Source organism: Phocoena phocoena, chromosome X (genome assembly GCF_963924675.1).
Source record: "Phocoena phocoena chromosome X, mPhoPho1.1, whole genome shotgun sequence".
Taxonomy (NCBI): domain Eukaryota; kingdom Metazoa; phylum Chordata; class Mammalia; order Artiodactyla; family Phocoenidae; genus Phocoena; species Phocoena phocoena.
Window position 1 is genome coordinate 117,045,268 of NC_089240.1, and position 24,787 is coordinate 117,070,054.

The 24,787-nt window shown below is 46.2% G+C and overlaps 1 protein-coding gene across 1 annotated transcript in view; it reads right to left on the minus strand.

Moving 5' to 3' along the window:
• The window catches only part of FGF13 (fibroblast growth factor 13), a 504,867-nt gene extending 480,713 nt beyond the window's left edge, over positions 1–24,154 (minus strand). Inside the window, exons 1-2 of the mRNA XM_065900451.1 lie at positions 24,060–24,154; positions 23,169–23,381 (exon numbers count right to left, since the gene is read on the minus strand). Of these exons, the coding sequence (XP_065756523.1) occupies positions 23,169–23,217 (49 nt within the window). The 5' untranslated portion in view covers positions 23,218–23,381; positions 24,060–24,154. The remainder of the gene's footprint in view (positions 1–23,168; positions 23,382–24,059) is intronic.
• Between the last annotated feature and the right edge of the window lie 633 nt (positions 24,155–24,787).

Below are 24,787 nucleotides of genomic sequence, written 5' to 3' on the forward strand. Positions count from 1 at the left end.
TTCTCACTGTCTACCAGCCTTCGCATGTACCGTTCCCACTTGCCATGAAACTGGTTCCGTCTCATCAACTGACGAACCCTTGCTCATCCTGCAGGTGTCAGGTCAATGTTCCCGCTACTAAATGCCCCCCAGCTAGGGCAGTGCCCTTCTCGCAAGCTTCCCCAGCTCTCCATCCTTCCCACTGTCAGCCCTGAGGGAGCAAGGACAGGGACTCTCTGCCCCTCAGTGCCTGGCACTGAGCCTGCCAGTGGCTGGTGCTCTTTGAATGAATGGTGTCCAGATTCTCAGGCATGTGTTTCTAAAGTATTGTCTATCACCCAATAAGTGTATCTGCGCGCTCTCTGCTCACCAATGGGAAGCAGAATATATTAAACATTGCTAGGGCTTTTATTAGAAACCAGAGTCCACTTGGGGAGATTTCTATTTCGGGAAACATATAAAAGATGTTCTGGAGGGTTCTGAAGATGGCAAGGGGCGTGAAGAACAAGGCTTAGGAGCCGGTACACAGAGTGGGAAATATGTGCCCCGATACAAATACAGCACTCACGGCACTGGCTGTACAAGCCAAAGCCACACACAAGACGCGTGCAAACCATCTCATGAGAGGGCTGGGAGGAGAGAGGATGCACAGTGAAGATGTTCAGAGGGGCTACACAGATCAACACTAAAGTCCAGGCCTGGATATTTCCTCTATTTCATGCCAAGTATTCAGCAAAGGATTGAGAGAAAGAAACTTAATTGTCACATATTTAAACCTAATTTGTGCGCCTGAACATAAGCCATGTCTCACACGTAAAAGAAGCAGAGGAAAACAAAAATGTCAAGTTGTTCCAAGATTAACTAGGAAGTTACAATTTTCCAAATGACAGAATGAGTCAAATTTCTGTTCAAACAAGCACTTAATGTACTTGCTTTATGGGCCAGTCTCTGTCCTAGGCTACTGGACATCCACAGATGAATGACAGCGGCCTTGAGCTCAAGAAGTTTACAGTACAGGGAGAGAGACTCACAAAGCAAAAGGGAAATGGAGATAAACTGCAAAGGCCACTGGAAGGCACAGTCCACTCCAAATGCAGGGATGAAGGATCATGAAGGCTATCTCAGAGAAACCACATTATTTCTACCAAAACATCACTGTACCAAAAAAAACCCACCATAAAAAAAATACACAGACAGAAGAGGACCAACAAAAGCCCTATTCTCTCTTCTCATGGTTCTCAAACTTGCAAGCCATTTGGATTAACACCTCCATCCTCAGGTTCCAGCCTGATGGTTTGGGCTCTTCCTTCACTTCATTCACCATATTATTTTGATGACCTAGGACTAAGACTGAGGAAACAAATCGAGTACGTTAAAACAACTTCTCCCGGGAACTCCCTGGAGGTCCAGTGGTTAGGACTCAGTGCTTTTACTGCCGGGGCCCAGGTTCAATCTCTGGTCAGGGAACTAAGATCCCACAAGCTGCCCAACACAGCCAAAAAAAAAAACAAAACCAGGGCTTCCCTGGTGGCGCAGTGGTTGAGAGTCCGCCTGCCGATGCAGGGGACACGGGTTCGTGCCCCGGTCCGGGAAGATCCCACGTGCCGCAAAGCGGCTGGGCCCGTGAGCCATGGCCGCTGAGCCTGCGCATCCGGAGCCTGTGCTCCGCAACGGGAGAGGCCACAGCAGTGAGAGGCCCGCATACCGCAAAAAAAAAAAAAAAAAAGACAAACAAAAAGACCCAACTTCTCCCATCACTTAAACAACAACAAAAAAATAATCAACACCCATGCTCACAGCAGCATTAGCCAAAAGGTAGAAGCAAACCCCAAATGTCCATCAGCAGAGGAAATGGATAAAGAAAATGTTGTACATACATATGTGACAGTTGATTTTATGTGTCAACTTGGCTGGGCTATGAGATGTTTTACCAGATAGCTGGTAAAACATTACCTTGGGGTGTGTCTGTGAGAGTGTCCCTGGAAAAGATTAGCATTTGAGTCAGTAGACTTAGTACATAAGATCCCCCTCACTAATGTGGGCAGGCACCATCCAATCCCTTGAGGTTCCCAACAGAACAAAAGGCTGGGGGAAGGGCAAATTCTCTTTCTCCTTGAGCTGGGATGTCCATCCCCTCCTGCCCATGGACATCGGAGGTCCTGGTTCTCAGGCCTTCAAAGTCCAGGACTTACACCATCCGACCCCCCACCCCACCCCCAGGCCTTCGATCTTGGAGTAAGAGTTACATCATCAGCTCCCCTGGTTCTCAAACCTTTGTACTCAGACTGGATAACACCATCGGCTTTCCTGGTTCTCCATCCTGTAGATGGCAGACTGTGGGACTTCTCGGCCTCCATAACCACATGAGGCAATTTCTATAATAAATGTCCTCTATCTCCATCTCTATCTATATAGAGATATCTTATTGAGTCTGTTTCTCTGGAGAACCCTGACTAATACAATATACACGGGAATATCATTCAGCCTTTTAAGAGGACATTCTGACACATGCCACAACATGGATGGACCATGAGGACATTATCTTAAGTGAAATAAACCAGTCACAAAGAGATAAATACTATAAGATTCCACTTATATATAAGTTCTCTAAGACAGTCAAACTCATAGAAACAGAAAGGAGAGTGGTGGTTTCCAGGGGCTGGGGGCAAGAGGGATGGGGAGGTGTTGCTTAATGGGTAGAGTTTCCGTTACACAGGATAAAAAAGTTCTGGAGATCGGTTGCACAGCAATGTGAAGATACTTAACACTACTGAACTGTGCACTTAAAAATGGTTAAAGATGATAAATTTTCTATCACGGTTATTGTATCACAATTAGAAATAAAATTTTTATGAAGGATCATGCTGTAAAGCTACATGGTACATTGTCTTGAACCTCTACTCCAAGAACAAGTGGTTATGGTACACAAAGGCCCCAAAGAGTTTAACTTGTGTAGAAATACCCTACTCCATCTAATGAAAGTCTCCTTACCTAATGTAATAAACAGGACAAAAAAAAACCCCAATGTTCAGCTCTTTTAGTCACAGGTAAGTACACTGGTATGAGAGACGAACACACTTTTAAAAACTGTTCTTGCCTTTGTGGGGAAAAAACAATACAGGCAAACTTTATTTAGGTCACAGCAGTTACTGTAAACATCTCAAGGAAAGCTTATTAATAACAGCCACCCACAAAGAACCTGGTTTCATCCATGGAATGTCAAGGAGTCACTGGAAGGAAGACTGGGGGAGAACTGGACTGAATTTTGGAAATCAGAATGGTAGCATCTTTTTGTAGTTGAATTCGGATTTAGAAATAGCAAATGGAACCAATATTTTAAATTTGGAATTGGAACTAGATGATGTGTGAAGGGCTTCTGGCTCTAAATCATAAAGACTGATGGCTTACTTCATTTAGAAAAAAATCAGGGAAACATCCTAAATATTTAGGCCAATCCTTGACTCTGCTACCAGTAGAGTCAAAGATGACACCTTTACTATCAATGTGGTCACATAGAAATGCACTGGGCTAGGCTCCTGTTAATAAGTTGCTTTCTGGCCTTGGGCAGATCACTACATCGCTGTGGGCCTGATTTCCCTCTTCTCTCTAATGGGAAGGTTGGGCAAAATGGTTTTTATGGTCCCTTCCAGCCATTACAATCTCTCATTAAGAACCTTGGAAGTATGAGAAGGCAGACAGCAGAAGCAAGAAGAACTACAACCCTGCAGCCTGTGGAACAAAAACCACATTCACAGAAAGACAGACAAGATGAAAAGGCAGAGGGCTATGTACCAGATGAAGGAACAAGATAAAACCCCAGAAACACAACTAAATGAAGTGGAGATAGGAAACCTTCCAGAAAAAGAATTCAGAATAATGGTAGTGAAGATGATCCAGGACCTCGGAAAAAGAATGGAGGCAAAGATCGAGAAGTTGCAAGAAAGGTTTAACAAAGACCTAGAATAATTAAAGAACAAACTCCTAGAAGAATTAAAGAACAAACAAACAGAAATGAACAATACAATAACTGAAATGAAAAACAAACCAGAAGGAATCAATAGCAGAATAACTGAGGCAGAAGAACGGATAAGTGACCTGGAAGACAGAACGGTGGAATTCACTGCCACAGAACAGAATAAAGAAAAAACAATGAAAAGAAATGAAGACAGCCGAAGGAACTTCTAGGACAACATTAAACACAACAACATTCACATTACAAGCGTCCCAGGAGAAGAGACAGACAGAGGACCAGAGAAAATATTTGAAGAGATTATAGTCGAAAACTTCCCTAACATGGGAAAGGAAATAGCCACCCAACTCCAGGAAGTGCAGGGAGTCCGAGGCAGGATAAACCCAAGGAGAAACATGACGAGACACGTAGCAATCAAACTGACAAAATTTAACACAAAGAAAAATTATTGAAAGCAACAAGGGAAAAACAACAAATAACATACAAGGGAACTCCCATAACGTTAACAGTTGATTTCTCAGCAAAAACTCTGCAAGCCAGAAGGGAGTGGCATGATATATTTAAAGTGATGAAAGGGAAGAACCTACAACCAAGACTACTCTACCCGGCAATGATCTCATTCAGATTCGATGGAGAAATCAAAAGCTTTACAGACAAGCAAAAGCTGAGAGAATTCAACACCACCAAACCAGCTCTACAACAAATGCTAAAGAAACTTCTCTAAGTGGGAAACACAAGAGAAGAAAAGGACCTAGAAAAAGAAACCCAAAACAATTAAGAAAATGGGCATAGGAACATACATATCAATAATTACCTTAAACGTGAATAGATTAAATGCTCTAACCAAAAGACACAGGCTGGATCAATGGATACAAAAACAAAACCCATATATATGCTGTCTACAAGAGACCCACTTCGGACCTAGGGACACATACAGACTGAAAGTGAGGGGACGGAAAAAGATATTCCATGCAAATGGAAATCAAAAGAAAGCTGGAGTAGCAATACTCATATCAGATGAAATAGACTTTAAAATAAAGAATGTTACAAGAGACAAGGAAGGACACTACATAATGACCAAGGGATCAACCTAAGAAGAAGATGTAACAATTGTAAAAATATATGCACCCAACATAGGAGCACCTCAATACATAAGGCAACTGCTAACAGCTATAAAAGAGGAAATCGACAGTAACAAAATAATAGTGGGGGAGTTTAACACCTCACTTACAACAGTGGACAGATCATCCAAAGAGAAAACGAATAAGGAAACACAAGCTTTAAATGACACAACAGACCAGACAGATTTAATTGATATTTATGACATTCCATCCAAAAACAGCAGATTACACTTTCTTCTCTTCTCAAGTGCACATGGAACATTCTCCAGGATAGAATACATCTTGAGTCACAAATCAAGCCTCAGTAAATTTAAGAAAACTGAAATCATATCAAACACCTTTTCTGACCACAACACTATGAGATTAGAAATCAATTACAGGAAAAAAATGTAAAAAACACAAACACATGGAGGCTAAACAATACGTTACTAAATAACCAACAGATCACTGAAGAAATCAAAGAGGAAATCAAAAAATACCAAGAGACAAATGACAATGAAAACATGATGATCCAAAACCTATGGGATGCAGCAAAAGCAGTTCTAAGAGGGAAGTTTATAGCAATACAAGCCTACCTCAAGAAACAAGAAAAATCTCAAATAAACAATCTAACCTTACACCTAAAGGAACTAGAGGAAGAAGAACAAACAAAACCCAAAGTTAGTAGAAGGAAAGAAATCATATAGATCAGAGCAGAAATAAATGAAAGAGATACAAAGAAAACAATAGCAAAGATCAATAAAACTAAAAGCTGGTTCTTTGACAAGATGAACAAAATTGATAAACCATTAGCCAGACTCATCAAGAAAAAGGAGACGACTCAAATCAATAAAATTAGAAATGCCAAAGGAGACGTTACAACAGACACGACAGAAATACAAAGCATCCTAGGAGACTACTACAAGCAACTCTGTGCCAATAAAATGGACAACCTGGAAGAAACGAACAAATTCTTAGAAAAGTATAACCTTTCAAGACTGAACCAGGAAGAAAGAGAAAATATGAACAGACCAATCACAAGTAATGAAATTGAAACTGTGATTAAAAATCTTCCAACAAACAAAAGGACCAGATGGCTTCACAGGTGACTTCTATCAAACACTTAGAGAAGAGCTAACACCCATCCTTCTCAAACTCTTCCAAAAAATTGCAGAGGAAGGAACACCCCCAAACGCATTCTATGAGGCCACCATCACACTGATACCAAAACCAGACAACAAAGATACTACAAAAAAAGGAAATTACAGACCAATATCACTGATGAATATAGATGCAAAACTCCTCAACAAAATACTAGCAAACAGAATCCAACAGCACATTAAAAGGATCATACACCATGATCAAGTGGGATTTATCCCAGGGATGCAAGGATTCTTCAATATACGCAAATCAATCAATGTGATACACCATATTAACAAACTTCAGGAGAAAAACCATATGATCGTCTCAATAGATGCAGAAAAAGCTTTTGACACAATTCAACACCCATTTATGATAAAAACTCTCCAGAAAGTGGGCATAGAGGAAACCTACCTCAACATAATAAAGGCCATATATGACAAACCCACAGCAAACATCATTCTCAGTGGTGAAAAACTGAAAGCATTTCCTCTAAGATCAGGAACAAGACAAGGATGTCCACTCTCGCCACTATTATTCAACATAGTTTTGGAAGTCCTAGCCACGGCAGTCAGAGAAGAAAAAGAAATAAAAGGAATACATATTGGAAACGAAGAAGTAAAACTGTCGCTGTTTGCAGATGCCATGACACTATACATAGAGAATCCTCAAGATGCCACCAGAAAACTAGAGCTAATCAATGAATTCGGTAAAGTTGCAGGATACAAAATTAACGCACAGAAATCTCTTGCATTCCTATACACTAATGATGAAAAATCTGAAAGAGAAATGAAGGAAACACTCCCATTTACCGTTGCAACAAAAAGAATAAAATGCCTAGGAATAAATCTACCTAGGGAGACAAAAGACCTGTATGCAGAAAACTGTAAGACACTGATGAAAGAAATTAAAGACGACACAAACAGATGGAGAGATATACCATGTTCTCGGATTGGAAGAATCAATATTGTGACAATGACTATACTACCCAAAGCAATCTACAGATTCAGTGCAATCCCTATCAAATTACCAATGGCATTTTTTACGGAACTAGAACAAAAGCTCTTAAAATTTGTATGGAGACACAAAAGACCCCGAAGAGCCAAAGCAGTCTTGAGGGAAAAAAAAAAGAGCTGGAGGAATCAGGCTCCTGGACTTCAGACTATACTACAAAGCTACAGTCATCAAGACAATGGTACTGGCACAAAAACAGAAATATAGATCACTGGAACAGGATAGAAAGCCCAGAGATAAACCCACACACCTAATCTATGACAAAGGAGGCAAGGACACACTATGGAGAAAAGCCAGTCTCTTCAATAAGTGGTGCTGAGAAAACTGGACAGCTACATGTAAAAGAATGAAATTAGAACACTCCCTGACACCATACACAAAAATAAACTCAAAATGGATTAGAGAGCTAAATGTAAGACCAGACACTATAAAACTCTTAGAGGACAACATAGGCAGAACACTCTTTGACATAAATCACAGCAAGATCTTTTTTGATCCATCTCCTAGAGTAATGGAGATAAAAACAAAAATAAACAAATGGGACCTAATGAAACTTAAAAGCTTTTGCACAGCAACGCAAACCATAAACAAGACGAAAGGACAGCCCTCAGAATGGGAGAAAATATTTGCAAATGAATCAACGGACAAAGGATTAATCTCCAAAATATATAAACAGCTCATGCAGCTCAATATTAAAAAAACAAACAACCCAATCCAAAAATGGGCAAAAGACCTAAATAGACATTTCTCCAAAGAAGACATACAGATGGCCAAGAAGCACATGAAAAGCTGCTCAACACCGCTAATTATTAGAGAAATGCAAATCAAAACTACAGTGAGGTATCACCTCACACCAGTTAGAATGGGCATCACCAGAAAATCTACAAACAACAAATGCTGGAGAGGGTATGGAGAAAAGGGAACCCTCTTGCACTGTTGGTGGCAATGTACATTGATACAGGCACTACGGAGAACAGTATGGAGGTTCCTTAAAAAAATAAAAATAGAATTAACATATGACCCAGCAATGCCACTACTGGGCATACACCCAGGGAAAACCATAATTCAAAAGGACACATGCATCCCAATGCTCACTGCAGCACTGTCTACAATAGCCGGGTCATGGAAGCAACCTAAATGCCCATCGGCAGACCAATGGATAAAGAAGAAGCGGTACATATATACAATGGAATATTACTCAGCCATAAAAAGGAACGAAATTGGGTCATTTGTAGAGACGTGGATGGATCTAGAGACTGTTATACAAAGTGAAGTAAGTCTGAAAGAGAAAAACAAATATGGTATATTAACACATATATGCGGAACCTAGAAAAATGGTACAGATGAACCAGTTTGCAGGGCAGAAATTGAGACACAGATGTAGAGAACGAACATATGGGGACCAAGGCGGGAAAGTGGCGGGGGCAGGGGGGTTGTGTGATGAATTGGGAGATTGGGATTGACATGTATACACTAATACGTATAAAATGGATAACTAATAAGAACCTGCCTTATAAAAAATATATGTACAATTCTAAAAAAATGAATCTTGGAAGTATGTCGGTGATGGTCGCAGAACAACCTGAGTGCACATAATGCCACAGAACTGTACACTTAAAAAAATCACTGTGTATTTTCCCACAATAAAAAGTAAAAATGAAGATTTTTAAAAAGAACCTGGGAGGTGAAAACAGCCACTGCGAGCAATAGCTTATAATGAGAACTGCAGGAAGCCCAAATGCTTCAACAAGAGACCTCTAGCCTTGGCCTTTATTTCTTTATTTTTAATGAAGTAATCCCTGATCCGTAAAGAAACATTCAGACACTCCAGAGATGATGCTATGAAAAGAAAACCTTTTCATAAAACAGTAAGTCCTTCAATATCGCAATGACCTCCCCATCCACCATTTAAATCCAACCTGTATATATCAGGCTTTCAGAAAGCGAGCCTCTTCTCTATCAATATGGTCAAGTGAGAGGCACCCTGGTCAAAATCTCACTCTCAGTAAACCAAGCAACTCAACTCCTGGCTCAAAGGCAGGAGAACAAGTTTATTATCTTCTACCAGGTTTTCAGATCCTAGGGAGATGCCTTTGCACTAAAAAATCAATACAAGATTTTTCAGCGTATTCAGTTTTGTCACTTGCCTGGAGACAATGGCCTCAGAAAAGAGGACGAACTGTCTTACTTCCCTTTCCTCCCTTTCTGTGTGCACTGCCGTTTAAAGACATGCTCTTTGTTCCATAAATTCAAAGATTGCTTTTATGTCCAGTGGGGTAGAGACAAAAAGCTGTGTTTTTTAAGTGGTGAAATCTGTCAAAATCCCAAAGGCTCTTGTGATACAAATCGGGTCGTTCTATACAGCCTGAATCCCCAATTCCACAGGGGAAATAGAAACCATTTATAACTCAAAGTAACTAGCAGTAATAGGTCAATGCACCTGACTGCTCATGAACCAGTGACAGCGACACTGCTGGCTGCCTGGGGGAGACCAAGTAGGGAAGTGTCTGAGCCTGGCCCAACCCTTGCAATCCCACCCCGCCCCACCTCCTGCCACGTACAGGCAGGAAAGTGGTACCAAGAAGGGGGAATGCCCTTGCCCACCCGCTCTGGACTGGCAAAGGATTATCTTAGAAGTCGCGCTTTCCAGACCCTTATCCCCCCCACATGAAGATCCATTGAGGTCCAGCCCCCAGAAGGGTCAAAATAACTGCTCACTGACCTCCACCATTCTCACAGCTATGCTGGGATGGCCAGCTCTGGATGGCATCCCCAAAGCTCCCTCCCAGCCCCGCCCTCTCTGGAAGGGCCCAAGGCTTTGAAATTCTCTTCCTGGAAGCAACAGAAAGAACGGAGGCCAGCCTGACAAGAGAGAAAGGAGCAAGAATGGAGAAAGGAGGCTTCCAAACAGAACATCTGCCTGTGGAGGATGAGCAGGGCTGAGAAAACTGAGGACCCAATGCACACAGTTCATGGACGACAATGCTGGGCACAGAGCTCAGGGCTATTTTTGGAGATACTGAACCCTGTGAGAATCCACTGAAAGCTATGGATGCCACCACCAGAAAAATGCACATTTACACATAATAGCCAGGGGTCCTTTGATGTCTCTAGGACAATGTTTCCCCAACTTGCTCAATGATAAGAATCACCCAGATGCTGATTTACAATTCACAGTACCAAACTCGCTTCCTAAAGTTCTTTGTCAGCAGGTCAGGGGGAGGGGTAGTTTTTTTGTTTTTGTTTTTTAACAAACCCTACAGGTGACTGTTAACTTCCTGCAAGCTAGAGAAACACTGCTCAGGAGCAGTAAGCCCCGTAATTGGCTGTGCGTTCAAATCACTTAAGGAGATTTATAAACCATATGGGTTCATAAGCCCCATACTCAGATCTACTGAGTCAAATTCTCATGGTGGAGATGTATGTGGTGGAAGGTGGTGCTGATGCCCAAGCAGGTTTAGGAACCTCAGCTCTAGGGGTCCCTGGACCAAAGATGAATAACCCATGTCCAACTTCACCCAGGTTCCCTCCCTGGTAGCTTGGGCTGGCCAGGGCCCGGGGGCCCGGATGGCTATTATGGGCATCAGGTCACTCACTGCTTGACATATCACCAACATGGGACAGAGTGCTTTGTGCACTGAAAGTCCAGTTCCTCTAAGTAAACCTCTAAAATATCGGCTCCGTGAAAGCCGGGATGATTATGTGTTCTGCTCACTGCTGTCACATAAGAGGTTCAACAAATATTTATTGACAAAGTAATGGATGAATTACTTAATACATGAATTAGTAGAGTTGGCACTCTGTATCCACAAATTCCACGTCTGTGGATTCAACCAACTACGGATCTAAGAAACGTTTTTTTTTTTAATTCCAGAAAGTTTCAAAAAGCAAAACTTGAATTTGCCCCAGGCCATCAACTATTTACATAGCATTTACATTGTATTTACAACTATTTACATTTGGTATTAGAAGTAATCTAGAGATGATCTAAAGTCTACAGGAGGATGTGCATAGGTTATATGCGGATACTACACCATTTTATATAAGGGGCTTGATCATCCACGGATTTTATTTTGGTATCTGGGGGTGGGGGGTCCTGGAACCCATCCCCAGTGACTGTATAACTAAAATCCATTAAATTGGAGTATGACTGTCAGATGCGTCAATCTGTAGATTTATTTCTATGGCCAACAAGCCCTTTAACAAGAACCCTCTAACTTGAATAATCAATACGAAAATCACTACTATTTTAATAATATTATCAATATGACCATTGACCAAATTCTATGTTTGTTTTTCACACATTATTTCATTCTATCTTTAAAATAGGCATGTAAGATAAATATAACTATCTCCATTGCGAAGAGGCTTAGAAAGATTATTTGCCCAAGATCATACAACGACTAAGCAGAGGAACTTCTATGTGAACCCAAGTTTCTAAAATCCATGCTTTTAACCATGCAGCCACTTTCACCTGGAATATGGTCCACTGTAAAGTGAAAATTATACCCCAAATCAAATTAGCAATATTAAATCCAGATGGATTGTTGCTGTCATTCTAAGGGCTTCTGATATGGCCTGGAGTTTCAAAAGGTACAAGAGCATTTAAAGAAACCTAGGAAGGATGCTGAGAGTGCTGGTTAAGTAACACATTTACTGAGTACTGTACCTCTTTTGTGAAAAGGGCCCTCGAGGAGGTTTAAAATCTAGTTGGGGAGATAAAACATGAGCAGATGAAAAATGCATCATCAGATTTATCCAAAGTAGTCCACGGACACTGCCAGATGGGTAACCGAGAAGCCCAGTGCAAGGGGTAAACAGATCCTGTAGGGAGGGTGGGAGAGAGGCTTCCTGGAGGATGTGGGTTAAGCTTGGACATGAAGGATCACAAAACGTAGAAATAACAGGTAGTAGAGCATTCCAGATCAAGAAATGGTAAGAGCTGGAGCAGAAGAGTCAGTTTGAAGACAATCCACAAGCAATATATTGTTTATGTTAATTTTCATTATATCATTATGATCATTATATACGTCCACTGTAGAGAAAATAGAAGATACGAATAAACATACATATACATATACATCCTCTGTACATCTTCTATAAGCCAACGACCCAGAGATTCCTTTTGATATATATTCTTTCAGGGTTTATTCTAAGCATATTTGTGTGTGTATTTATTTAGACATATGCATATTTGTCTACATGCATTTAATTTTATATGTATAAATTTATACATGCATATACGTATCTTTACATACGCACAGATTCATATACATATGTTTATCAAATACGAATAATGTTTGTGGTGCCCAGTGAGAAAGATCAAGGCAGCAGAGGAAAACTTTTCACAACCACAGGCTCCAAATGACCATCTCTCCTTTGTCACCCCCAAATCCACACCCAGTGCATGCACTAAAAATGATAGTGTGGAAGATTATTTAATGACATAGAAAAACATTCTAACAGGGTGCTGAGGGGAAAAAAGCAGGTGATAGTATCTACTGTGTAATCCCACACACGTACTTAAAGATGTATACGTGTGTATTATAAGATTGAGAGAAAAAAGACTGGCAGGAAAATCTCAAAAAGAACCTGGGAGTACGACCCTTGGGGGATATTTTCTTCTTCATGCTTTTATGATTTTCCGAATTGCACGCATTATTTTGTAATCTGAAAAAAATCGACACCACGAAACAGAAGCAATAGTAAAAGCAGACCAATTCAAAACGGTCAGGGGCGTTCTGGTCAAGATGCATCCTAGGTTTTTTACACAGCTGAAACCGAATTAACATTGACCAGAAAACAGAGAAAGCAAAGCACTTCTGTTTGGCCAAGACCTGACTTCCAGGCTTTGAAGGGTATCCGCCTTTGACGGGCCCAGCGGGAGGGTCAGGCGAAGGCAGGGCAAGGACGCCCAGATCGCTAGAAGGGGGTGGGGGTCAGGACACTCTTCCTCCGGCCCCGCCCGCCGCCACCATCTTAACGCTGCCTCCCACCGGCTGCAAAGCGCCCGCGGTCTAGACCTCCAGGCCGTGGGCTGCCCCCGGCGCCCCGCCCCCTCGGCGGCATCCCCACGCGAGCGAGCCGGGCCGCCGGCACCCGGGGCCGGTGGGCAAAGCCCTGGGCTGCACGCCGCCGCCGCCGCCACCGCCGCCGCGAGCAGCTTTGTCATGCCCGGCGCCGAGCACTTCTTCGCCAAGTTTCACCTTCCGTGACACAACTTTTCCGTGTTTCTTTTTTCGGCAGCCGCCGCATCACGAGGCTCATGAGCACACAGGTTTGTAAACAACCCGCCGGCCGGATCCGCGGCGACTGAGGGACACCGGTTAAGCGGGCCGTTCGGCGTTCGCGCCCGGGTCCGAGCTTGTCGGGTCCCAGTTAGTCGGAAAACAAACGCTCCCGGGAGCAAGAGCCACGAGGAGCGCCGGCCCCGTTTCCAGGAGAACCGCTCACATTGTTCCCGGGGCTCCGAAAACCACGCGCAAATCCAAGAGCTCTTGGAAGTCTTTTCAATAAGCCCCCCAAGGGAAGAGGCGAGCACACACACGGAGAATCAAAGGCAAAAGAAGCAGGTCAATTCACAATACTTTCAAAGTCGTGGTTGAAAGAAGATTCTTAAAATAGCTGTAGGCATATATTCAAGAACTGCGCTCAGCCTGCCTTCTTTAGCTTGTTTACTTCTACTTTTAACAGCAAGATAAATATTTGAAGAACTCGATCTGTTTACTGACCCCCAGTGCAAGAGCAGGAGACCTGCTACCTACATAATTTGGAGGGATTTTTTTTGAGAACTGGGTTTCACATTTGTTATTAAACTTACCTATAACCACGCGATAGACCCGTCACTGTTCATTACGGCTGTTAAACCTAGGTTCTGCAGCACCAGAGAAACACGGCACGAGTCCTAACTTTGAGAACTATAATTAATAATGCTCGTTCAAGGCGTATGTCTCTGTTCACAAGGTATATTTTTGGAAATATTATCGAACTGAAGGCAGCATAAACAGTATAAAAAATAAAGCTCGCACTTTATTTTTCCATTTAAAATGAGTTATATAATAAGTAGTGGAATGCTTCTTCCATGGAGCCACATGTTAAGGGGGGGATTTCTTTTACTGAAGTTATAGCTATCAAGGGAGAAAATCCAGACATGAGGATCCTCCAATGAGCCCAGCATACCCTAAGGAACCCCATTCACTTAATGAAAACCACTGACATCTGTAGACAAGACAAGGGGGCAGAACAGGAGAGAAAAGGAGGGAGGGAGGGAAGGAGGAGAGGGTGGGGTGAGAGAAAGAGAAGGGAAATGAGACAGATGATTCTGCCGAGAGGCAGACTGAAAGCATATGCCATGTAATGGAAAAAATAAATAAATAAACAATTGGGAGTTTTACCCAGTTGTGAATTAAGAGGAAGTGTAATCGATAGAACACAGGTGAAACAAGCTCCCAGACTCAGTTCTGGGGAAGAAATACCATTATTTTCAAACTGACAGATGCTTACATCTTGAAAGTCAGAATCATGGCCAACTGAGGGGAGGTGCACTTTGGAAAGTACAAGTGAGGATGTCCAAGGCCAAAGAGGAAGGAAAAGGCACCCCTAAGGCTTAAGGTAGGACTGGGTTTCTCTCATCTCTGCGGGGGCGCAGCACAGTGCCGGAGATAGATAAGTCACTCAAGAAATCTGTTCGGAGATCTCTTTGGCTGTACAAAGATCACAGCCATGGAGCAATCATGCCTGTATAGGCAAACTCTTCCTAGTCATGTCCACGTTGGCAAACAGCAAGTAATTTGGTCCTTGTGCAAACCTGGATTAGAAAAGAATCAACTGGGCTTCCCTGGTGGTGCAGTGGTTAAGAATCCGCCTGCCAATGCAGGGGACACGGGTTCGAGCCCTGGTCCGGGAAGATCCCACATGCCGCGGAGCAACTAAGCCCGTGTGCCACAGCTACTGGTCTCAACCCGAGACTGTTTTCTCATCTGTCAACTGGGAATAATAGTAGTATGTATATCTATCTTGGATAGCTTGAGATATTTCATGTCAATCCCTGGCATATGGTCAGTGCTCAAAAAAACTATTGCTGTTACCAAATGCAAGTTCGTGTGCCTATGTCAGAGTTTGGAGTGCAGAACCCCAAACTCCACAAAGGGCTTCAGCAAAGCATTTTTAAAGGCCAGGTGAGGGGGCTGATCACAGGGTGTGTGATCAGCTCGCACACAATTCTCTTGATGGTGAAGTAACAGGGCAATTAACTTTCATCAGTCCTTAGGCGCCAGAAGGTCTAGGGGCTCCTGATCATCAAGTAGTTAACTTCTTCCATTGCTGGTGGGTTTTAGCATCTGAAAAACTCAGGAAATATGCATGAGATACTATTGTCTGGGTACTTCAGAGAGGAACTACAGCAGAGGATATGGGGGAGGGGTCTGTCCCCAGCAGGACCCGTAGCGTCCCGCTCGGGTTACATTATTTTTAAGACTCCAACCAAAATTACTTCCCCATCCTATCTAGATGTCAGAAACTCAATCACTGACATTAATTCCCCGGAGTTAAAGCGCTGCCTCTGGCAATCCTTAGTTCAATGCCAGGTGCTGTGCCAGTAATTTGGGACCCACTAGCTATGTGACCTCGTACAAACTACATAATCTCCCTCAACTTCAATTTTCTCATCTCTAAAGTCCATAAATACTATTCACTATTTCACTTGGCTGTCATGAGGATTAAATGAGATATATATAAAAATCATGCATGCCTAGTAAATAGTAAGTGCTCCGTAATCTAGAAGCTACTATAATAATGATAATAATAACTATGATCATTATTAAGGATGAATAAGACGTACCCTGGCTTAAAGGAATTCCCTACCTTGCCTAGATCATTCAACAAATGCTCCTTATGGGCTGCCAAGTACAAGACCCTGTTGAGTGCCCTAGGGTGGGGGTCTTCCAAGAAACCAGATGCCAAGACAAGAAGAAGGGCTGTCAACTGGGAAAGGAAGCATGCTGACCAGAGAGGTGGCTAGGTCTCAGGGACCATGAGTGCATCCTGCGAGATTCCATTTCCATTCAGTTCAATAAAGGGAGAACTAAAATATGACGACAGAAATCAAAATAGTAGTTGCCTTTGAAGGGGGAATGATTAGAAAAGGACACAAGAAGACTTTCTGGCGTGATGAAAATATTCTATCATGTGGGTGTAAACATTTGTCAAAATTCGTGGAGATGTACACCTAGGATTTGTTCACGTTGTATATAATCTTCAATTACACAAAAGGAAATTGGGTTCGTACCATTTTTTTAATAACTCTTTTATATATAATTTGGCCTCTGACCAGGCCTGCCTTTCACCAGAAGATTTTTTTCTTTCTTCCCAGGCCCTACTGACAGGCTCCATAAAGGACAGACATGTATACCTGAGAATTCCTTTGGGCAACAGTGATTGTCCAAAACCAAATCTGAAGTCTCTGCGCAAGGCGGAGAGCAGGCAGGCCAAGCAAACGCCTCAGCTCAGCCCAGCCCCAATGCACCCCCTGGAACGTCAACCTAAACCTTACACCGACATAAGCCAAGGGTGCTGCCAGAGTTTAAAAGACTCAGCAAGGACACCTACTACGCTCTGCCCACTGCCTGTGGGGAGGGTCTTAGCCAGTGACACTAATACCATTTCCATTTGAAAATCGATGCTATATGTAACGTACAAGGGCAGAGGCATGCGTAGGGCATGAGAACTGCTTAACAGTGATCTCAACGGACAGTCCTTCACATTTCCGTTGTGCCCCAAGAATCAAGAACTTATCTCTTTTCTAATATAAAACTCCCATTTTCAGGATTAATACCCTGGAAAACAAGGCTTTAGAGAAACACAAATGGCCATCCAATTCAAGGAGGAATTCGACCTGCAGGCTGGAGTGGGGGGCATAATGATTACTATTTCACTTTCTTTAGGAAATTAGTGCCATTTACCCAGAAATTCACACCCCTAAGAAATGTTTCATCAAGATATGGCTTTCACCAAAGTGATAAAATGTCACGTTTTAAAATGTCAGAAATCTCATTCAAGTGAGTTCGTAGAACTGGTATATCACAAATAAATAAGCTACATCTAGAGTTGGTGAGGACTGACGAGGATGAACCACGCTACACAGGATGAGAAATCCTGCTGCTAACGTGTCTTCTGGATCCTCTGGATAGGGAAATGTAAATGGGTGGCTGCAGACAATGATTTATGCAGACATTTGTCTCTGCTAATTGCTAAAGCTATATTTATGTGCCCGATCCTCGCATTCCAAAGACCACTTAAGCTTAGCACGGTAATAGACATGGAGGATCCCCTCCACCTGCCACACTTTAACTCATGGGAGGTTTTTTTTCCCTCTTTGAATTGTTTAATCTTGGCAATTATCTTGTATTCCTTTCAAATTTCTCAACTCCAAAAATACAAGCCATAATGAAGCAGACACTAGAAAGCCCTTTTATTGGATATATTTGAAGAGCTGCAACACATTCCGGTTGTTCTGTGTTGATTGTAATTCCCAGAATGAGGAGTTGATTTGAACATAAAACAGCACAGCTGCAAAGAGACCTGGAATGTTAAGTTTCCTCTCCCTAGTGACTGCCTCAACAAATCAGCCCTCCAGCTTACCACCCAGACCCTGACTCCAGTTCTCTCCCAGTTCTGGCCCTGTGCTCAGAGCCACCATACATGTCCCTGCGCACGAGGCATGGACCTCAACCCCACAGCTCACTTTCTGCTCCTTGCTCATCCTGCAACATCCTTTCGGACTCCAACCTCCCTCACACCTCCAGCCCGAGGATGCATCCTAACGCCTTTTAACAATTTGAACTGTACTGGCAAGAGACTTAGAGGAAGCAGAGCTAAGAAGATACAGTGCCCCTAACCCGCATCCCACTCCTGCTCCAGCCTGTCAGTAAAGAAGCTGCACACCACTGGAAATAATAATGACGAGGATTTGGGGACACTGTGCACTCATCTTCTGCACCTATCCCCAAGAACAGACCAACGCATCTGATTAGAGATCTCCCTGGCCACAACCCCTCACTGAGGCTGTGATCACCATCTCGGCCACGGAAGCAAATCTGGGGCTTATGACACTCCATAATACCGTACTGGTCCATGGTGACACGCACCAGGTGAAAAAACAAGCCCCTGTATGAGTAATAGGGAGATTATGATTGCTAGTTTTTTTTCTCTCTCTCGTTTTTTCCCCAATTTATTTATTTATTTTGGCTGCGTTGGGTCTTCGTTGCTGCGCACGGGCTTTCTCTAGTTGCGGCGAGTGGGGGCTACTCTTCGTTGCGGTGCGCGGGCTTCTCACTGCGGTGGCTTCTCTGGTTGCGGAGCACGGGCTCTAGGCGCACGGGCTTCAGTAGTTGCAGCACACGGGGTCTCGGTAGTTGTGGCTCGCGGGCTCCAGAGCGCAGGCTCAGTAGTTGTGGCGTACGGGCTTAGTTGTTCCGCGGCATGTGGGATCTTCCCGGACCAGGGATCGAACCCGTGTCCCCTTCACTGGCAGGCAGATTCTTAACCACTGCACCACCAGGGAAGTCCCTGACTGCTAATTTTTAATAAGAGGTCACCAACATCATGACTTCCTGTGGGTGAAATACCTCTAAACACCTGCTTCACCTGGCCCAAGTCTGAGAAAGACACTTCACGGAGGCGACTGCAATAATCCACCAAGACCAAGATGAGCTTTTGGAATGGCCTTCCAGGTTCAAGACTTGATACGCTGGCTGCCTGACCACAATGCCCTGTCCTTCTTAGGTATGGTTAGAGAGGCTACTGGAAAAGGCCAGGGAGGGAACTGAAAATGAGTTGCACCCATAAATGCACGTGTGTAACGTAATCTGTTACAGCGACAGCTGTGCAAGTGGCTGGCGTCTCGGACTCTGCGTGGAACTGTCCTCCACTGCCCAGCAGCCAGCAGAAACCCAGCCTGACGTTAGTGCTGGCCTTCTCAGAGAGAACCCACAGCCCACATGGCCTTTAAACCTGCCCAGATGTGATGGCTCTCAGGCTAAGCACAAGGGAAGGGGTTGCTGAAAAAACACACCCAAACCCAAACTCCAACTACAAACCAAATAACAGTTGTGGGGTTTTTTTGGCCATGTCATGCGGCATGTGGGATCTTAGTACCAGGACCAGGGATCAAACCCGTGCCCCCTGCAGTGGAAGCGCAGAGTCCTAACCGCCGGACTGCCAGGGAATTCCCAAACCAAATGACAGTTTTGAAATCAAGAATTGGCTAGGACTTTCTTTCACTCAATCTACAAACAATTTGGTTTTATCTGTAACAGGCTACACAGTCTCCGAATGCCACAGGAACACGGTTGCAGTAAACCAGACACAGCCTTAACTGAGTGCTTTTACAACAGAGAACTGCTGAAAAGATCTTATGTGACAAGGTAGAGAAGAGAGTCAAAGCTAAGTGAATAGCTGCTTGAACAACCAAATGTTATTCTTCCCTGAAATGGAAATAGGTCCTCCTGTTCAGGAGCTGAGTGCCCTAAACTATATATTCATCTGCCAATTTAAAAGTTTATGCATGGGACTTCCCTGGAGGCGCAGTGGTTAAGAATCCGCCTGCCAATGCAGGGGACATGGGTTCGAGCCCTGGTCCGGGAAGATCCCACATGCCGTGGAGCAACTAAGCCCGTGCGCCACAACTACTGAGCCTGCGCTCTAGAGCCCGCAAGCCACAACTGCTGAGCCCGTGTGCCACAGCTACTGAAGCCCACGCACCTAGAGCCCGTGCTCCGCAACCAGAGAAGCCACCGCAGTAAGAAGCCCGCGCACCGCAATGAAGAGTAGCCCCCGTCGCCGCCAACTAGAGAAAGCCCACAGGCAGCAACAAAGACCCAATGCAGACAAAAATAAATAAATAAATTTTTTAAAAAAAAGAGCAAATGTTAAAGAACTTAACCTAAAAAAAAAAGTTTATGCAAAGCCTAAATACACAAAAGATGATTTGCTGCTCAAGAGGCCATTTTAATACTTTCAAACACAATCAAGATTCCCCTCCCGCCTCCCAAAGAGGACAGTCCATCTTGTCTGGCTATGTTACTGAAAAAGGTTAGAGAAAACATCATCGTCCATCATTGGTCTTAATAACTCAATGAGTTGAAGAACATCATTTAAAAAGACAAAGAGCAATTTATATGCTCTGAAAGCCGTATTTCATTAAGGAGCACAAAATAACTAATTACCTGCTACCTGTGATAATCTTCTATGCAGTTATGATAGGCTGTGAGCATCAACCCCAGGTGATGGGGTGGGAGGCCAAATTTAAATGAGCAGTAGGCTCCGAAAACATTATGAAATTCATTCAAACTGTTGCTAAATTTTGACTTGATTCAATCATTTGTCACACCATCATTCAAAATTAAGTGTGTATATTCAAAGTACCCAATAAACGTTCAATCCTGTATCTGTTGCAGTGTGCTCCCGAGTCACTTAGCTTTAAAAACTCCAAAAATGACTTCTATACATAGGAAATCTGTAAATAACCCAACCTCTCCATGAATATGGTCAATAAACTTTATTAGCTAAAAATATAAATAGACCTGGTATCTTTCATCTCTAACATAAAAAGTAGTCTTTAAAATTTAGTCACACAAGACTTTTAACATATTTACCTGAAAGGGTAAAATACCAAGGGCTACTAGGCATTCACTATTTTGAAAATACTCTATATTCAACAACCAACAGAAAGACAGAAATGGGATTCGGGCTCTTAGCAGCCATAAGATTCCCATCTCCTCGGGAAAGTAAACTCCCTTCTTAAAAGTTGTCTTGTAAAATTACTTTAATTTATTCTAATTACAACCATAATTCCAAATGCTAATTACACAATTCATACAGAGAGGTGTTCGGTTTCAAATGTCGTGAGTCAACGTAAGAAAATGTTATGACGTACACCTAGTAAAAATTTTCATTATCAAGTGACAGAAACTTGTCCTAATGTTTCCAGACTTCTTACTCCGTTCTGGACAATTACAAATTATATTCCTAGAACAGCATCTCATTTTCTGTGAATGAATTTGGTTTCAGGGTCCTCCCTAAAGGTAGCCTGAAATAAGCCTTAGGTAACCACCTGATGGAAATCGGGGACCAAAGTTCCGGAAACAAATGAAATACTCCCAGAAGCAGAAGGGGAATCACTTGCCTAGGTCAATTTGGTGCTACCATCTCCAATTGTATTCACCTGTCTGGGCCCTCAACGGAAAACAAAACCTTCTAACGACCCGGAAGTCACGGAAGTCACTTTCTCTTATCATACGAATGCCTGTTTGAAACGCACAACAATTAGGGAAGCTCTGGAAATGTGTAGCAGGAGTTCTACTTTCCGGGTGACCGTTTCAATTAATCTGTGCGCCTCAAACAGCCTGCGGGTATCAGAAGGTCCGAAGGGAGTGACCTCTAGCCTTGAGCCGATGGCAACACTGACCCTTAGTACAGCAGATCTAAACGCCCCACAAACTTCTGGAGCCTCTCGTCGGCGCTTCGCCTAGTTGGAAGAGAACCGGCTCCATTTAGAAACAAGGATAAAGGCCCTGAGCTGAAGACTTTGACAACTTTCCGCGGGGGAGGGCTGACGCTGCCCCAGAATCTCCCGGGAAAGAAAGCTCTTGAGAGATGGGGAGAGGCGAGAAGGAGGAGATGAGAAAAAGGAAGAGGGAAAGGAGTGGGAGGGAAGGGAGCCCCAGGGCTCAAGGAGGAATCGGGGCCCCGTGAACGAAGGCTGGGGCTCCCCCCACTGCAGCCCCACTTCTGCAGCAGCGTGGACCCGGCGTGGGTCGCTACAGCTCAGCATGCCTGGGGCCCTCCGGGCCGGTCCAGCCCACTCCGGCGTCCGCTCTGTGGCCGTTCCGGACACTTGCACCTAAGGCACCTGCCGTTTCCCCACGGCTCTAACCACACCCCCTCTTCTGTGCCTCTCTGCACCCGGGTCTCCAAGGATGCTGTCTCCAGCTTACATTCCGGAGCTAAGCCGGGTCCTCAGCAAGGCCACGGCTAGGACTGGTGGGGGTCGGGGGGACGCCCCTTCCTCCTCCCGAGTTCTCCCGGGCCTGAGCCCTGTTCCGCTGCGCCTCCCCAGCCCGCCGGTGGGAGGCCCGAGGCCAAGAAGCGCTCTTCGGGGGACCGGCGGCCGGGCGCCGCGGGCCAGGTGGCTAAACCCCCCAGAGTGGAGGGAGGGGACTCTCCCCTCCCGCGGGGACCCGCTTCTGCTGGGCAATGGTACCAAGGGGACAAGAGCCTTTGTTCTCCCGGGGCTCGGCGAGGCTGCGCTGCCGACGCGCAGCGCGGGCGGCGCCGGGGCACCGGGATCGCTCACTTTTGCACGCGGCGTGTGGAAGGTTGCAAGCTCCTGCCTTCTGGGGAGGGGACGTAGAGAGTTGGGGAGCGGAGGGCGTGAGGGGGAAAGGAGCGTGGGGGGAGGGGTTGTGCGTGTCGGCCAGGCTCTTTGTTTGCATTGGGGGCGGGGAGAGGGGGGTTGAAGGTGGATTCGAGCTTTGGTTCTATGAGTGGGGCAGATTCCTGAGTATGTCACCATGTTGCACCCGCGCAGCACACATATGCACACTCGCGCACACGCAGACACAGGCAATCGCACGGAGAGGGGACCGGCCGGTGAGAGGCAGCGCTGTTCCCGGCGCTCGCGGCTGCAGCAGCTTCTTCTGCCCGCAGCGCCACCCCGGTGCGTCCAGAGGGGGAGCGAAGAGGCTGGAGGCACTCGCGGGGCGACAATTCCACGAGGAAGGAGGGAAAGTGGTGCAAACCCAGGGCCCCCAGCGGCCCGGCCCCCGCCTTTCTCGCCGGGGTCGCAGAGGTCACGGGCAGCTTAGGCTCCGGGAGGGAGGCCGGGAGCCGCCGGAGGGCGGCGCGCACGCGAGTGGGCGAGGGAAACCAAGGGAAGGGAAGCTGGCGGACTCGGCGGGCGGGCTTACCCTTGGAAGCATCTTTCTCCTCTTTGGGTTTGGTCACCTTTCCACTCATAGATCCCAGCTTGCTTGACAAGGTTCGGCCAGGAGACGGAAGTCCTCGCCGAGCGGGCCGGACTTGGGAGAGTGCTTAGGGCGGCAACTCACGACCGCGAGCTCCCTTCGGTGTGGCTCCGGGCAGAAGCCGCTTTCCCCCAGCGCTGCCGCCGCCGCCGCTGCCTACGAGAGAGTGGGGAGGAAAGGAGAGGGGTGAAGGAGGAGCCGCTGCCGCCGTCGCCGCCGCCGCCGCGAGCCCGAGCGGCCGGCCGCGGGAGGAGCCGCTCGCCTGGCTCCAGAAGTGCAGAGACAAAGCGGCGCGGCGCTCCCTCCGCGCCCCGCGCCCGCCGCTCCTGCCCACCCCCGCCCGCCCGCGGAGAGCCGCGCTCGCCACCCCCGGGGCCGCCGAGAGGTGCGGCTGGGACTCCCTGGCTCGGCCGCCGGCCTCCCGGGGCTCCGCGCCGGCCGCTCGCCGGGCCGGCGCGGGGCCGCGAGGGGAGTTGCCTGGGTGGGCTGCCCGCGCGCCGGCGGGCCGCTTCCCCCGCCTCTGCCCATCCGCTGCGGGCCGCCAACTCCATCAAAATAAAACGCCGAGGAAGGTTAAAAAAAATGAAAACAAAGACGAAAATATTCACTTAAAAATGACGAGCCTCCCCGAAAGGGAAATGTTTGAACATGTGATGAGCAACGTGTGAGCCTGTTACACCGCAGAGCCGCGCAGCTCCTCGCCCGCGGAGAATCGAGAGGGGAGGGTCACCTCTTTCTTTCTATTGAACCAATTTTCAGGTTCCTATAATTTTGCCAAAGGGGGGGGGTCCCGAGCTGCTGGCGGGCGGAGGAGCGGGACGCGACGGCCCTTACCTGCTCTCTCCGTCTCCCTACACCCACACCCCCTAGGAGCTCACCCGCTCCCTCGCTTACGCTCTCCTTCCAAAGAACTCTCGGGTCCCGGAGAGCCGCGATTCGGCACGGCGGCGCATTCTATATAAACGACAAGGTGTGGGCACGCGGGGGGCGGGGGCCGGCGGGGGGCGGGGCCGGCACAAAGCCGCCGGCGGGCTGTAGTAAAAGGAGATCTCGGCAGGGGCGCGCCGACGTCAGCCGCCGGGTGGCAAAACCCAGGCGAGCCCAGAGGAGTGCGGGCGAGCGTGTCAGCCTGGCGTCCCCCGGCCCCTCCGGGGCAGGCAGGGCCCTCGGACGCCGCCGGAGCGGACTCGCACTGTCGGCCGCCGAGATCGAAGCCCGGCGCCCCCCGTCCCCCCTCCCCGCTCCCGTTACCCCCTCTGATCCCGGCGCCCGCCTTCCCCGCAGCGCTGCCTGGGCCCGCGCTGGTCGCCACCTACACTTTGGGGACTCCGCTGTTGGCAAGTGCCTGCACCGAGCGGTGGAATCTCAGTCCGGGAGTCGGCGACTCCTCGCCTCCGGCCAGCTGCCCAAGTTGAGACAGCCGGACTCTCCGCGAGAAGGGCGCGCTGGGATCTGGGTGTCAGTAGGGCACAGAGTGAAACTGACCGCGGCGGCTGCCACCTCCCACCCCACCCCCACCCCCGCACGCAGGCCCCTCCTCCTAGGGCTGGTCGCTCTGGCTG